This window comes from Geotrypetes seraphini, chromosome 9 (genome assembly GCF_902459505.1).
Source record: "Geotrypetes seraphini chromosome 9, aGeoSer1.1, whole genome shotgun sequence".
Taxonomy (NCBI): domain Eukaryota; kingdom Metazoa; phylum Chordata; class Amphibia; order Gymnophiona; family Dermophiidae; genus Geotrypetes; species Geotrypetes seraphini.
The window spans coordinates 170,210,659-170,228,302 of record NC_047092.1 but is presented as its reverse complement, the minus strand read 5'-3'; the positions used below and the strand labels follow the sequence as shown (position 1 = coordinate 170,228,302).

Sequence of the window (17,644 nt, the reverse complement as noted above, 5' to 3'; positions counted from 1 at the left end):
GGCATTATTTTTTCCTTTTAGACAGGACATAAAACTTTGCACCCCTTTCTCAATTGAAAACACTACAATTGAACTAGTAACATCACTTAAGATCTTAGGAGTAACAATTGATGCAAAATTGTCTTATCAGGAGCACATCAATAATACTGTTAAAAGCTGTTTTTATCGTCTACGTTTAATACGCTCAATGTCTAAATACCTAGAGTCAAAATCCTTGAATATCTTAGTTCATTCTCTCATAATTTCTAGATTAGATTACTGTAATTCATTGTTATTAAATATTACATGCAAGGAACAAAGACGACTACAAATAATACAAAACATTGCTATTAAACTAATTCATCACGGAAAGAAATATGATCATGTAACGCCTTATTTAATAGACTCACATTGGCTACCTATCAGTCAAAGAATAACTTATAAAATAGCTTTATTTGTATTTAAAACAATATCTACTAATGAACCACAGTTTATTAACCGTTTTCTAATTCCACTTACTTCAAATCGTTCTCTTTGATCTAATACACAAGAATTATTAATGGTCCCGTCTTTAAAAATAATAGGAACCAGACGCCATGATATCTTCTCAGTTAAGGCACCACTTATCTGGAATACCCTTCCTTTGTACATTAGAAACATTAAAGATCTTAATCTATTTAAAACTAATTTAAAAACATTCCTCTTCAAAGCTTCATTTAACCTCTAAAATTTTCTTCCTTTTCATGATCATTTAAAACTTCAGTATTTTAAACCCTACCCTAGTGTTTTATCCCTCCCCTACCAACGTTCTTGTTTCTTCTTTTAAGATATAAAATATTGTAACTTTTTTCCCTTATGTTTTTACCAAAGTATTCCAGTACTGTCCATAATGTCTGTATTGTCAGTTTAATACTCCCCTGTTTACTTATTTAATGTAGTAATGCTAATCTAATTTTAATGTTTTATCCCAATTATATATTTATGTAATTCGCTTAGAAATATTAAGCGAATCATCAAATTTAAATAAAACTTGAAACTTGAACTTGAACAGAATGCAGAGGATAAGCGTAAATGGGAAATTCTCAGACTGGGCGAAGGTGACTAGCGGCGTGCCCCAGGGCTCGGTTCTTGGGCCTATCTTGTTCAATATTTTTATAAATGACCTGGAAGAGGAAACAACAAGCAATATAATCAAGTTTGCAGATGACACAAAACTATGTCAGGCAGTTGGCTATCAAAGGGACTGTGAGGAACTCCAGAAGGATCTGAACCAGCTAGAGAAGTGGGCGGAAAAGTGGCAGATGAATTTTAACATAGACAAATGCAAGGTGATGCATCTGGGTAGGAAAAACAAGGAACATGAATATAGAATGTTAGGTGTAACTTTGGGCAAATGCGAACAAGAAAAGGACTTGGAAGTACTGATAGACAGGACCCTGAAGCCATCGGCTCAATGCGCGGCGGTGGCAAAGAAAGCAAACAGGATGTTGGGCATGATAAAGAAGGGCATCACGAGTAGATTGGCGGACGTCATAATGCCGCTTTATAGAGCAATGGTCAGACCACACTTGGAATATTGTGTCCAACACTGGTCTCCATACCTTAAGAAAGATATAACCCTGCTGGAGAAGGTGCAGAGGCGAGCCACGAAACTAGTCAAAGATATGGAGAATTTGAGCTACAAAGAACACCTCGGAAAACTAGGACTGTTCACCCTTGAAAAGAGGAGACTGCAAGGGGATATGATAGAGACTTTTAAAATATTAAAAGGATTTGACAAAATAGACCAAGAAACAGCATTATTCACTTTTTCAGATGTGACACGGACAAGAAGTCATAGACTGAAACTGAGGGGCAGCAGGTCCAGGACAAATGTCAGGAAGTTCTGTTTCGCACAGAGAGTGATGGATGCTTGGAATGCTGTCCCGGAGGAGGTTGTGACAGAGACTACCGTTCTGGGATTCAAGCACAAGTTGGATGCACACCTTCTTGCAAATCACATCGAGGGATACGGGAAATCAGGGTCTCCAACAGGGAGCACCTAGCTTGGCCTCCGCGTGTGCGGGTCGCCGGATTAGATGGACCTAGGGTTTGATCCGATGAAGGTGTTTCTTATGTTCTTATGTTTGAATGAGGGGCAAGGGGAATCTCTCTGATAACACGAAACTATGTTTTGCTCTGTATAAAACAAGGTGGAACAAACTAGCCACCTACCTGAGTTCAGTCTGCACCAACAGTTATGGAGATCTCCCTCTCTCCCTCTTTGTAGTTTTCAATGAACTATCTCATCACTCTTCAACCTGCATGACAGGGAAAATTCAAACACCTGGTAACCACTTACATGTCAGAGACAGTAAGCAGACTGACAGAGTAGGCCGTCAAGACTACTGTACCCTTCTACCAGAAAGATTATTATCGAGATAAGAACTTAATCTTCACGTCTGGTGCATAAGGTACAGTAGTCTTAAACATCTGGGACATAATAGAGCAGTCTCCTGAATCCAGGGCATTGAAGATGAGCCTGCTGCTAGGACTGAGGACCCAAAAGTAGCATGCAGCTGAGCCACCACATCCACCCTGTAAAACTTTGTGAAAGTATGGAGGGTGGACCACATAGCTGCCCTACAGATCTCTTTGGCCAACACCACCTGAGACTCTACCCATGAAGAAATTACACTCCTAGTAGAGTGTGCCCTCAAAGAAATTGAGGAAGGTTTCCCACCCCCAGTATATGCTGAAGAAATTGCCATGCGAATCCATCGTGAAATGGAAGCCTTAGAAAACTGGCTTCCACTGGTGACTGGTATTTGTAAAAACAAAAAGATGATCTATCAGCCAAAACTCCTATAAAGGCTCATGCAGAGCCTCACTGAGGGCTTGCAACACAATATTGAGGTTATATGTCAGAAACGGTTGATACACCAGAGGATGCAGCTGCATTGCTCTCTTCAAAAATCTGGAGATGTCCAGATACAATGACAAAGATACTTTTTCCATGCACGCTCTAAAACAAGAAAGGCCTGCTACTTGCACTTTAACAGAGTCAACTGCGAGGCCCTTTTCTAGTCCATCCTGGAAAAATGTGAGTACCATGGATAAGAGGGCCCAAAATGATTCCACATTCCAGTTAGTACACCAGTTCTGAAACATCTTCCAAGCTTTTGCATAAGTAGCGACTGTTACCATTTTCTTAGACTGAAGAGTAGCTATGACCACCTCTGAGTACCCCTTTTGCACTAAGGCTGCGCGCTCAAAAGCCATGCCATAAACCCAAAGCATTCCAGATCCTCAAGAGCAATTGGACCCTGTGAGAGAAGAGCTGGATGAAATGGCAGTTGTGAATGGGATTGGGGGGAAAGGAAGGAAGGAAAATTGTTGCAGGAGGTATGAGAGTGATGAGAGAGGGATAAATGGTCATGGGGTGGAGGAGAGGGAGTGCATGGGGAGAGAGCATGTTAATTGTGAGTGATTGTTGGGGAAGAGGGAAGGAAGGAAAATTATTGCAGAAGGGGAGAGAGAGGGAGAAATGGACATGAAGTGGAGGGGAGGGAGAAATGGTGCAAGTGGTGAGAATGGCCTTGGACCTGGGGGACGACCTGACAGTGCGTTGCCTCTTTAAGCCGATGGCTTTATTGCAAATCATTACTGAGGCGTTACAGGAATTGAACTAGAACCACCACAGACCTGTGCTGCTCCATGCTCAGTTATGAGCAGCACTAAGATTCAGACCACATGTTTTCCCTTGCATCCAGATTTTACAGTTATGCTCATGGAACAGTGAGACGCCCCGGAGGGTTCCTTGCAGATAGCCAAGACCATGGTGATGTACCCAGTGGCTCTGGATTTTCAGCAGCTATTTGTACCACCTAAGGTGGATTCATTGGTAGATCAGGTTATCAAGCATACCTTCCTGCCCAGTGAAGGGGAAGTGATTCTAAAGGATGCGCAGGACCACAGAATAGATTTGGTCTTCAAAAGGCAGGCTGCTGGTAAATGCAACAACAAACTGTTTGCAGTGAGACAGGCAAGGGTAGTGCAGACAAAAGATCTCCAAGCCAAGCCAGAAAGACAATTTGAGGAGGAAAACCCTTAGGTGAGGAATGCTTGAGGCTTAGCCATCAGAATTTGAAATAGGTAGGAATATAAGTGCTTTTGTCAGTTTGTTTAAGGAATACAGAAACTGTCAATGTTGTGGAGTAGATGCCAAAGGGCAATGTGTTTGGTATGTGGTGTGTTTTGACTAGCTGCCATAGAAAAGTACTTACCTGGTGTTTTAACAGCCTGTACTGGGAAGACAGATAGTCTAGGATAGGGTAATGTGCTGTCATGGAAATATATCCTGATTTAGACTGATGGCAAAGAGCACTGTGTGGGCTAGGCATTTTACTGACCAGGGACCAAGGTGGAGTAACTTTCTAATTAGAATAAATGTTATGAGTCAAGGCCAAGCCAAAGGGAAAATCCTGTAATGAAAATGTTTTCCCTGTGTGGAATATTTGCTGAGAGAAGTTAACCAGTGTAATAGAACATTACATTAGTGATTTTTATTCTGCCATTACCTTGCGGTTCAAGGCAGATTACATAAGAGGTTATCTGGACATTTCCAGGAAAGTTACAGTTGATAATTTGAGCCAAAAGCTGAGTTTGCTATTAGATCTACAGGCTGCAGTTTGGACAGAAAAAGTCTTGGGAATGTTGTAGTTTGAGGAAAGTTCTTTAGATTAAGTTGTGCAACTGGTTATATGTTTAAGCATGGGAAATTATTAGTAAGAAATCTATGGTGAAGGTTTCCATTTAAATTTATAAATAAAGTAGGTAAATAGGGAATCTGTGTCCTGCCTATTTCTGGTTCTAGAGTTTTTAGTGCTGTGTTCCTGTCCCAGACAGCTAATTGTGGAGGAACCTTTACCCAGAGTACCCACAAACTTTCTCAGTGCTGGGCAGTGCTGGACCTCAGGCTAGTAACAGGGGTGAGCCTATCTGCAAGCCTTGGGAACTTTTTTGGGGAGCTCTGGGGGATGAAAGTGAGATCAAGCAGGTGTGCATCAGCAAATTATTTTTACTTTAATATTGGGAGAATGGTTAGGGGCTGCTGGATGCATTTTACTTTCACAATAGATGAGAGAAATGGTAAGTTGGTGGTTGCCGAAGCTACTCTTTACTTTCAGATTTAAGGGAAGATTGAGAAGAAAGTGTTGGGACATTGTTGGGGAAGGGAAGAATTGAAGAATTAAAAATGCGCTTACATTTAGGCAGCCAAAATGTGGTTGTTCTTGCCCAAGCATGCCTCTAGGACCCCATGTTTTTGACTGGCTAAATTTAGCTGTGCTATTCCAGTAAATTTTTCAGTCACTAATCCAGCAGGATTTGGGAAAATTGACCTAAAGTGAGGATTGCGTACTTATCTATAACTTTTTGGACTGGCTAGATTGGGGCTCTGAACTTCTATTGATGTAGTCTATGTTATAATGTCTCCTTTTGTGATCAACTTGAATTATGGCCGAGAGTTAATGTCCTTCCTGCATTATCCTTTCCAAGCCAGTTTCCTTCTTTCCATTCTTCCTAAATTACCATCTGATATCAGCCATAGACAAAGGATAGCTTTGAAAAGAGGTAATCAAGTAGATCATGTCAAATGTGACCAAAAGAATATGTTCAGAGATATTATTGTAAGTTTCTGAAAATCTGAGCATTGAACAAAGAGTATGTTGAGGTCGGAGAGGCATAATAAAAACCATTTCAGTGTTTTTAGCCACATACATGTTTTTCATTTTAATTGTCTATTCTCTGTTAAGGTAAAAGAAAACACATTGATCTGCAAAAATCTACTCTTATCTGCAAGTGTTATTGGTGGTAGGGCTAAGCTGGGGGCATCAATAATACATATAGTGTCAGACGTTCAAAACTGCACGTTGTTTTGACTGAAAAAATTACCCAAGGAAAAAGCAGGCACAGATGATTCCCATGAGTACTTTCTTCTTGGAGCAGAAAAGCAAAATTATGTAGTTTTGTTTTGATCATTGGTACAAAGTACCAGCAGTGTTTGCAACAGTGTGGGACATTTTGTACTTTTTCTTCAGCTTATAGTCAACTCTAGGGCTAGATTCACTAACCCTCCGATCCGTGTGTGATTGGAGGCAGGCTGACCAATTCTCCAACCATCTGCATGCAAATGGGGGTAATCGGAGGCACAGCCACAACCGACTGCACGGATCGCTAGAGCCCTGACAGGAGTGACAGAAGAAACAGACTCCTGTCACTGCTGTCAGGGCTTCTGCCGGCTTTTTAAATTTTTTAAAAAATCGGGCAAATATTTTGTGTGTTTTACACACGCAACATATCAGCTCGATTTAAAAAAAAAAAATTAAACCCCCCCTCCCTCTCCCAACAAGTGCCCCTTCCTCCCTCCCTGAACCAAAAAAAAAAATAAATCAACACCGCTTTATGGCAGGAGGGTTCCCACTCTCTCCTGCCATCGCAAACTCGGTCGAGCCCACCCAGGCCGGCCTGGTTCGCCCCCTCTCCGTACCCCGGCTGGACCCAACCACTTCCCCTCCCCTTACCTTTAAAAACATTGGGAGCAGGAGGGGAGCCCAGTCCCTCCTGCTCCTTAGGCCTCCAGCTATTTTTGGGAGCAGAAGGAAGCGTAAAGTCCTCCTACTTCTTCTCCGTCCTGCCCAACGCAATTTCGGCCTTAGGCCCCATCCCATTGCATCATGTGATACACAGGGAGGAGCCTAAGGCTCTGATTGGCTCAGGTGCCTCGGGCTCCTCCCCTGATTGACTATTGCTTTGGCCAATCAGGAACTTCCTTAGGCTCAGCCCTAAGAAAGTCCCTGATTGGCTCAGGCACCTCAGACCCCTCCCAAGGAGGAGGAGCCCAAGGTGCCTGAGCCAATCAGAGCCTTAGGCTCCTCCCTGTGTATCACATGATGCAATGGGGCGGGACCTAAGGCCAGCATTGCGTTGGGCAGGGCAAAGGAGAAGAAGTAGGACTTTGCACTTCCTCCTGTTCCCACCGCTGGAGGCCTATGAAGCAGGAGGGACTGAGCACCCCTCCTGCTACCAACTTTTAGGTACAAGGGGGTGTCGGGTCGGGCCGGGGGTGGGTCAGTCCGGAGGTGGGCCAGGTTGGGCTGGGGATGGGCAATCGTTGACTGTCCTGCTCTCTGCCGCCCTTCCCCACAGTACAGTCCCGCTTTAAAACCACGGGCTCGCACTGCGGGGAAGGGTGGCAGAGAGCAGGTGGCAGCACAGAGCAGGAGAGTCGTAGGAGGCAGAGAGTCGGGGCAGGCAGAGAGCAGGTCTAGGCAGAGAGGAGTGGAGTTTTTTACATAAGTGACTGGTTCTCACCAGTCGCCTGTTCTTGATCGGCCAAGCCAGTTAGTGTGTCAGGAGAAAAGTTTAGTGAATCACGTCCTTCCTGCTTTGCATGCCGATTCCTCTCATTTGAATGCACAGATTGGGATGGGATCGCTACACAGGTTAGTGAATCAGGTCAGAGGGAAATCGGGTCGCAAAGGGCTCGCAAACCGATTGGTATACGATTGGTTTGCTTTGTGAATCTAGCATCTAGTGTCTGTAGTTGTTTTTGAATTGTGTTTAGCTACCAAAATATTATTTTGGTTTGGAAAGCCAGATTAAGGTAATAAAACAGAAGCACAGGAAGAAACATACTTGCCACAAACTGGACAAAATTGGAATTAGAGCCTTGAACATGGGAAAGGGAAGGGATTGGGACTTGTATACCACCTTTTTGTAGTTTTTACAATCACATTCAAAGCGGTTTACATACAGATATCTCAAGCAGGACTTCTGAATTATACTCAAGTGTTGTAATGAGCAGACATTTGCTTCTCCAACTATTTAACCCCACCTTTTTATTCTCAGAACATGTAGGAATTCCAGCAGTGGCATCATCAGTTAGTGCTTCAGTAATTAAGTCACCATCAGACCCTTCACATACCTCCATACCACCACCTCCACTTCTGCTTCCAGCTGCCACAACAAGGAGTAACAGCACTTCAATGCCTAATAGCATTCCAAGCATAGAAACCAAACTCCCACAGGCTGTTGTGAAACCACAGATTCTAACCCATATTATTGAAGGGTTCGTGATACAAGAGGGCCTGGAGCCATTCCCAGTAAGTAGAGCATTATCTTAGCTTCTATTACTGCAATGAGAGATAAAGTAAAACTTTTGTTTCAAAGATGTAGGAATAGTTTTATATCTGCACATAGACATAAAGGTATGCACATTTTTTTCCTTTACAAATACTGACATACTGTTTTTTCAGAACAAAAGTATCATATAATTCTATTTTGCAAACTCCTCCCTAGTCTCCACCTGCAAGAGCACCGCCACTTAGTTTAGTTAAACCAAAGTGCAAAGAAGCCATATGTGCAGAAATGCACCCACATATTGGGAGAGCAATCTTATAAAAACCTGCTTCTGCATTTAAAATGAAGTTACTTACCTGTAACAGGTGTTAGTCAAAGACAGAAGGCGGATATTCTCACATATGGGGTCACGTCCTCCACAGAGCCCAGTACAGACAGTCTAAAAGTGCATTTAAAAAAATGTCCTTCCTGACGCTATCTCGTGGCTCTTTCATTTCAGTAACAAAGCTAAATAGACAACTAGGGGAGGTGAAAGAATTATGAGAATAGCTGACTGCTGTCCTTGGATAGCAGCTGTTACAGGTAAGTAACTTCCCTTTATCCCAGGACAAGCAGGCAGCATATTCTCACATGTGGGACTCCCTAGCTGCCAAGATCATGCCTCTGAGAAGAGGGTAATTGACAAATACTATGAGCCTGACAAAATCAGCATGGGTGGAGGGAAGTTGGCTTCTAATTAGTGAATAAATTCTGTAGAACTGCTTGGCCAAACTGGCTATCTTGTCTGGAATGATTCTCTAAACAGTAGTAGGATATGAAAGTATGCACTGAGTACTAGGTGGCTGCTTTACAGATATCCTCAATGGGAGTGGAACATAGAAGAGCTACTGAACTCTATGTGCAGTGACAAAGCCTTCTAGCATTAGCCCAGCCTAAGCATAACAAAAGGAGATACAGTCCACCAGCCATATGAAGATGGTTCTTGGTGACCGGTGCTCCAAGTCTGTTTGGATTGAATAATAGGAAAAGCTGAGTGGAAATCCTGTGAGGTTTAGTTCGATCCAAGTAATAACCAAGAACATGTTTCCGGTTTGTGGAGTGCTGCTTCACCAGGATGCAAATGTGGTTCTGGAAAGAAGACAGGGAGAACTATAGACTGATTCAGATGAAATTCTGAGTTGACTTTCATGAGGAATTTAGGATGAGTACAAAGAATCATCTTGTCATGGTAAAATGTTGTATAAGGTAGATCTGATACAAGTGTTTGAAATTCACTGACTCTTCTTGCAGATGTAAGAGCTATGAGGAAGACTATTGTTCAGGTGAAATGTTTGAGAGATGATGTCGAGATTGGTTCAAATGGAAGCTTCATAAGAGTGGATAGTATGATGTTAAGATCCCAAGCAACAGGAGGAGGTTTAATAGGTGGCCTGGTATGCTATAGTCCTTTCATGAGTCTAGAAACCAAAGGATGCGCAGATAATGGCTTCTTTTTCCAGTGGTGTATGAAAAGTGATAATGGCACTGAGGTGAACTCTGATTGAAGTAGTTTTAAGACCAGAGTTAGAAAGGTGCAGAAGATAGTCCAAAACCGATGGAAGATGACAAGAGACTGGATCTAGCAAGTAGAGTTTACACCATACTGTGAAACGTGTCCATTTGAAACAATAGCAATGTTGTATGGAAGGTTTTCTCAATAATAGCTGACACTGGTACCAATAGAATGAAAACATCTACTTGCTGGGAGAGAGATATCATGCTGTGAGCGTCAAACATAGATTGGGACATAGGAGAGAGCATTGGAAAGATGGGTTCCTTTCTGCTGAGTTGTAGGAGAAGAGGGAATCATAGTTGATGTGGCCACCGAGGTGCTATGGTGACATGTTTCTGGTGAAATTTGAGTAGAGTCTTCCGTAGTAAAAGAATTGGCGGGAAAGCATAAAGGAATTTGTCTTGCTACTCAAACTGAGTTATGTGTGCTACAGAGGCCATATGACCAAGGAGTCATAGTATTTGACGTGCAGTAATGTGTTCATGAGAGAAGTCATCTTGGCAAAGCTGAATCAAAGTCTCTAGCCTCTGTAGAGAAAGAAAGATACAAGTTTGAGTTGTGTCCTTGAGGGCTCCAATGAACTGCAGAGTTTGAATTGGTTGTAGATGGGATTTCTTGTAGCTGATTGCAAATCCCAGGAGCTCCAAAAAACAAATAGTTGCATTTATGTCTTGTTAAGTCGGTTGGGTCATGGAAGCCTTGATCAACCAGTCATCTAGATAAGGGAACACATGAAAACATGAGCAGAGTACTGCCCTACTACTACTAAATATTTTGTGATTACTCTTGGTGCTGATGCCAGACCAAATGGGAATACTTTGTATTGAAAGTGAAGGTATTTCATGTAAGCAGGTAGAATGGGAATACAAGTATACACTTCTTTGAGAGAGCAGAACCAGTCATTCTTCTCTAATAGTGGTAAGAGGGTTCCCAGCGAGACCATGCAAAACTTCCCCTTTACCAAATATTTATTGAGTGCTCAGAGGTCTAGGATTGGTCTTTTTTTGGTATGAGAAAATATTTGGAATAGATCCCTTGGCCCCTCTTTAGTAGAGGAACTTGTTCTATGGCATTGAGCTGGAGGAGGGCTGAGAGCTCTTGGTGAAGGAGGGTCCTCTGCTGGGAATTGAAAATAGACTGTCTTAGAGGATGAGTGGGCAGCCTTTTTTGCAAATGGAGGGCATAGCTCTGACTCAAAGGACCCAATGATCTGATTTTATGAGGGATCACTGTTGATGATAATAAATGAGTCAACCTCCAATAGGTAGAGTCTGAGACAGAAGTTGAGAAACACTGACTAAACTCTCTAGGAGGAAGTAAAAAAGACTGCTGCTGTTTTGACCAAGATTGTTCAAATGTTTTCTGCTGATTCTGTTGTCTGCGTTGCCTTTGAGCTATTGTGCAGTTTGAAGCAGAAGGCTGGTGATACCTGTGCCTCAAGAAGCATGTAGGGTGCCTAGAAGCATTGGAATATCTTCATGGCATCCGAGATTGACGCGATTTAGATGAAGATAAGGTGTCATGTAGTCAGAATGTCTTAATTTTCTGCTTTACCTCCTCTATATGGTCTCTAAACCATCTCTAATACAGGGTAAGTTGGAAATAGGATCCTGAATTTTTACATCTAGATCAGAGATTCGAAGCCATGCTTGTCTATGCATAGCAATTGAAACTGTAGATGTTTGAGAGGTAATGTCAAATGCATCAAATATAGAATGGACCATGTACTTCCTCGTAAGAAGGGAGGTATTCCAGTGGTATGTCTAGGCCATACCTTGACAACTTTTGGATGAGAGATTTCATATAAAATGTTATGTGGAAATTGTAGTTTAAAATTCTATTTGACAGCATGGAGCTTTGGAACACTTTGAACTTATCCAGAGTTCTTCATTCTCTCCCAGGTGAAGTACTGGTATAAGGTCTGGAAGTATTTGCTTTTTTTAAAGCACTCTACGACCAAAGATTGATGCTGCAGCTGTGGTTTATCAAAACCAGGGCATGACTGAATTTGGTTTAGAAAATTCAGTTTTACGTGGAACCACTGGGACATTTAGTGGAGCTTCCCAGTTTTTCTATAAGGCCTCTTTCATTGGATTATGTTTGTAGTCAAGTGCATCTCTGAGTTCTGCATCAGATTTTGAGTCAGACTCCATCTTTATAAGTAATGCTTACCCCTTTTGTCTGATAAACTTTGTAAAAGACAGGCTTTCTGGTGGTGACCTTTGATTTTCATGAGATGTATCTGAAGATATATCATTGGAATCATCCACGAAGAGCTCTGAATGTCAGCGTCGAAGTGAACACCTAGTTGGATGTCAAGAAGATTGCAGTGTAGAGCGTCAAAGTGAGCGATGAGAAGATTGTCGATGTGAATGCCTCAATGGACACAGAGAGGAGCATTGGGAAAAGCATTGAGAATATGATGAGCTGGGCTCTCTCGATGATGATTCATGTTTGTATATAGATGCTCAATATCGATGAGTCCGAGATCTATGCCATGCTGGACTGCATGGATGTTGCTTGGAATGAATTAAGGCTGAGGGCATGATAGCAGGGATTTGCATATAATGCACCTGCACTGCAGTAGCCCAACTAGCTTCTTCTGCAACTACATATGAAGCTGTTCCTGCAGAAATGGTGCTGGTACTATTGTTGGTACATTAGGTACTATTGTTGGATGTCAAAGCACTGGTGTCCCTGATATTGAGGCACGCATCAAAGGTGAGACCAACTTTATAGATGGTGATCTGGCATCAGTTCGCTGACACTTAATATGCATCATTGGTGATGGTGCTTGTGAGGATGGTGATGTCTGCATGGAGGGGAAAAGATATTTATGCTTCTTAGCCTTCTTATGGGGCTCCCCTGAAGTTAACGTTGAATGAGCCTTGCTAGGTCATGATGACGCACATTCATGAGGCATGTTGCTGCCAGACTTTCCAGGCATAATTTTTGAAGTTGAACTGAAAAGTTTTTCAAACTGACATTTTCTGGCTTTAAATGACTTCTTCTGTAAACAACAGAGTGTGCAAGAAATATCATGATGATCAGGACCAAGGTACTAGATACACCAGTTATGTGGATCTCTGCCTGAAATGGCCCTGTTACAACGAGCACACCTTTTGAAGCCTTTAACAGTTTTGTTCATGGACAGAAAAACTGCCGCCGTGAGATCGAAGGACATAAAAGGTATTGGGAGGTCAGGTAGACGTTATGCCAAAAACAAGACGACCTTCCCAGTCTAAAAACAGGCTCAGAAGAGCCCATAGTCCTGAAAAGAAAATTTATTCAAAATTGTAAATGTCTTTTACCGGATGAAAAATAAAATATACGTTGAAAGTGATGGGAAGGCACAAAAAAAAAAAAAGACATCTAAAATATATGTTAAAATACATGTACACTACATAATAGACTTACTGAGAGAATTTTGAAACAACTAGCTACAGTGATATCTAATGAATCAGTGACAAAAATCTGCAGCTGGGAGCTTGATGCTTTTAAGTGCCCTTATCGAGCTAACCTGAAAAAAGAAGTAATATTTGAACTTTGATGGCAAAGCCTAACTACCAGGGAACTCATGAAAAAGAATCGCACAACAGTGATAAAACTTACAGATGGGAAAAGTAAACATTTTTCAGATGATTTTACTTGGGTGACCACTACTCAAAAAATATCCAGTCAACTCTGAAGACAAACTAAGGTCCCATGTGACAGGGGAAGGTCAGGACAGGCATTCATGTGTGGTAAGAATAGCCAAAAGTTTCTTGAAAAGCTAGTATAGTGCTTTCCATACCAGGCTCTTTTGGTGACGTCACCCATATGTGAGGATTTAGCCATCCTGCTTGTCCTCACAATGTCACATACAACTGTATAAGCTGGAAGGGATGTTAAGGCAGCTAAATGTCTGTTTATTACTAGCAGCCTCTTGAATTTAGTTAAAACAAAGACATTGAAAAATTATATGTTTTATGGATAAGGATGGAAGAAGAAATCTGTTTTACAATCATCCTATTTAGAGGTAGCATAGAAGGAAAAAAGATATGGTTCATCAACTTACGATTCAGTGACAAATACCCAGCCACCACCCTCCAATAAGACTTGACATACCTCCGAGGCCTCTTAAAGCAGCAGCAGCGGTGGATGGTCAACAGCGGCACCTTTCTGAATGGACTGCTTGTGGCCTGCCCCACCGGGGCCTTCCCTCTGTTGCGTCACTGATGATGCGGCAGAGGGAAGCCCTGTTGGGAAAGGCCACAAATAGCCTGTTCAGAGTGATGCCACTGCTGACCATCCACCACCAACACCACTGCTGCTTTAGGAGGCCTTGGAGGTATGTCAGGTCTCACAGTGGGAGAGTCAATATGGTGCTGCTGCACAGGGGGATGGGAGGGAGGGATGGAGAACTACTGCACGGGGGTTGGGAGGGATGGAAAGCTGCTATACAGGGGAATGTGTGGGAGGGGAGGAAAGCTGCTGCTCAGGGGAAAGGGAGGGGAGGAAACATGCTGCACATGGGGAGAGAGGAAGAATTGTGGTAGAGGAGAGGAAGGGAGAAAAGAGGTAGAAAGGGGTGAGAGGGAGAAATCCTGCATATGATGGAGGGGAGGGATGCATGCATGAAGAGATGGAAAAATGCTGGACATAGGGTGGAGGGCAGGGAAAGATGGTGCATGGGGAGAGAGAAAGAAATATTGCATACCATAATGGAGGGGAGGAAGGGAAAGATGCTGCATGGAGGGGAATAGAGAGGTTTGACCCAGGGCACAAGGCAGGGAGAGAGAGAAAGATGGTAGACAGTGGGAAAGAAACAAATGTTGGATATGGCAGTGGAAGGCAGGAAAAAAAAATGTTGTTTTCTATTTTGTGATTACAATGTCAGATTTGAAATGTGTATCCTGCCAGAGCTGGTGTTAGGTCCTAGTTCATGCTTGCTGTCTAACAGCGAGAGGAAAAGTCTTTTTTGTTTACACCACAGCACTGGCGTGGGGTTAGAGAGGGGAAAGGTGGGTAGGTGGAAAGGCTTCAAAATAAACCCACCGGGACGTTTGGGGGGGGGGGGGGGGAGGAAAAATACATCCGATTGAACAGAAAAATCAATTCAATAGGCAAAATTGAATTGAAAATTTTTTCACTGAATTGGGCAGCACTACTCTGAGGATCATTTCACAGCACATGTCAGAGCTATGGTTGTACTGATATCCTATAAGGTGGGCTTCCATAGAGAAGATTAATAAAGCTGCAACGTGGTCTTGTGTCCATACATTTACTTCACAATATTACCTAGAACTGGACTCCCAAAGTGAGAATAGGTTTGGCCAGACAGTCCTCCAGGATCTTATTTGGAGTGTAGAATCCAACTGCTTCCCCTCTAAGTTCTTCTTTTCAGCTCCAGGCTGCCTTCTAAAAATAACAAGAACTTAACAAGAATCAAAAGAAGAAGAAATTACAAATACTGCTTGTTGCTACCAAAAATATTTAGTGTTTGCTTGTTGTGCTACCACTTCTCTTTTTGTTGAAGGCAGCCTGTAGCTAGCATCTCATATGTGAGGATTTAGCAGTCCTGCTTCTCTTCAGAAACAATTAAGTTATTTGCTTGCAGCAGGATAGCAGGAGTTAAATGCTCACAAACCTCCTACCTCCCCAAGGAGTTGTAATTCCTTAGCTAGTATAGACTGAGGAGGAAATAGGCATACTGTGGCTAGGATACTGCTTCCCTCACAAAGCAGACATCACCTATATGTTGAGGTTTAAGTCCTACAGCTCTTGTTTTTTTTCCGTAGAAAGAAGGACTAAAATTTGACTACCCCATCACTCTCACTGGTGTTACTCTTCAGGCAGTTACTACTATCAAAATTTTAGGGGTCATATTTGATTAGAGACTGTCTTATCACGATCATAGCAGCATAGTTAAATCAACATTTTTCAGATTACAGCAAATTCGTTCAATTTCCAAATGGTTAGAACCCAAATTTCTAAACATATTAATCCATTCATTGATCATTTCTAAAATTGATTATTGTAACGTCCTAGTTAAGGGTATTGCTCAAAAAGAGATCAGGCGTTTACAGCTAATTCAAAATGCTTCTATTAAAATCATCATGAAAGCAAAGAAATTTGATCGTTTCACCACTTCTTAAAAAATCTCATTGGCTTCCAGTGTCACATGGAATAATTTACAAAATATGTTTGTTATCACTTAAGGCTCAGCTCTATAAGTCCCCAGCTTTCATCAATAGGATTCTAATTCCCTATGCTTCCACTAGAATATTTCAGTCTCATGACCAACATCTGTTAACTGTTCCTTCACTTAAAACTATTAATACACGGAGACAATATTTTTTTTGGTTGTGGCTCCCCAATTGTGGAATTCCTTGCCAATTTATTTGAGGGAAGAAAGAAATATTGATAGGTTTAAGAGCCAGTTGAAATGCTTTCTTTTTAAAGATGCTTTTGACTGCTAGACATCGTAAAATCCTGTTGAAGATTCAACTACTTTTATTTTAAAAAAAACCAAAACCTCTCCTTTTGTAGTTTTCCTTGATTCATTTGCCTTCAATTATTGTATTTCCATCCCTACACTTCGTATTGGTCCTGTTTGTCCTATAAGTCATGTATTTGGTATTTGAATTTTTGTTTCCCTGTATATCGTCATAAACTGTTTTTAGAATTGTGCATCGCCTTGAATATATGATTAGGTGATCAATCAAATTTTAAATAAACTTAAACTTTCATGCCATATCATCAGCAAATGGTACTGCACGCCAAATTCTACCAGATAGAGACATTGAAAACAGCAGGGAAAAACCTTGGGGCATGGGAATTTATTACCAGTGGTAACTCTTGATATGTTGTGTGTTTTTTAATATTGTAGAACAAACCTAGAACCACAGTAGAACAGCATGTACTTTGGCAGAGGCAAAAGGATGAATTGACAAAATACATTGTGTTCCTTCAATAAACTATATTTGTTTCTCTGACAACAAGCAGGGGAATGTAGGCACACATGCTGATGATGTCATGCTGACAAATCTAGGCTCAGACATTCACTCTGTAGGAACCACATCAACAAGCTGAAAAAGCCACAAAACTAGTATGATATAAATGAGGAAATTATTTGATTAATAATTAAGCAATACCAGTGACCCAATGTGGCCATGTTTCGGCAAATGCTTGCATCAGAAGTACAGTAATATCTATTTAAAAAATATAAATCTACAAAACCATTAAACGTAAAATGTGGCATTAATTTGAAAAAAGCCATTCTGGAATATAGGTGTGGAGGGGCATAATCAAAAGAAACGTCCAAGTCTGATTTGGACGTAGGGCACTAGTCGCCCAAAGTCGGCAGTGGCAAAATGTCCATTCTCGAAAAGTACGTCTAAAATTTTTTTTTTCCCAAAAATTGTCTATCTGTACGTCCAGGCGTTTGATCGTCCAGACCGCCACTATGTCTATCTTTATACCACATTCTCGACAAAAAAATCAACCAAGTCCCAAACACCCAAAACAAGACCTTTTGGACGTGGGAGGGGCCAGCATTGTGATGGACTGGCTACCCAGACATGGCAACAGAGCAGAGGGGTACCTTACAGGGCTATAAACTTCACAAAAAGGGTGCCACATAAACATCTCACCAGAACTCCCTTATAGGTAATGGTAAGCCCACTATACCGACCTGTCTACAACCCCATTAGCCCTTATGGCTGCAGGTGGAACCTATATGGCGGTTTGGTGGGCTCACATTTTCCACCATGAATGTAGTGGTTAGAGTGGCTTATGGGCCTGGGTTCTCCTCTCTATGGTTCACTATCCCACCCCCAGACTACTTAAGCCACTTCTATGCAGCTCTACTAGGCTTTCCTATGCCAGATGCTGATGTTCTGGAGGCGGGTATATACGGTTTTATTCTGAACATTGTGGGAGTGCGACAGGGTCAGTGAACACGGGGGGAGTTTGTGTGGGTCTTTACTTTGTCTCTGCAGTGGTTCTATG

General features: G+C 41.9%; 1 protein-coding gene across 1 annotated transcript in view; it reads left to right on the top strand.

Moving 5' to 3' along the window:
- PHC3 (polyhomeotic homolog 3) overlaps window positions 1-17,644 on the top strand; it is a 132,229-nt gene that overhangs the window by 75,875 nt on the left and 38,710 nt on the right. The window contains 1 exon segment of the mRNA XM_033958076.1: window positions 7,870-8,123. Coding sequence (XP_033813967.1) covers window positions 7,870-8,123 — 254 coding nt within the window.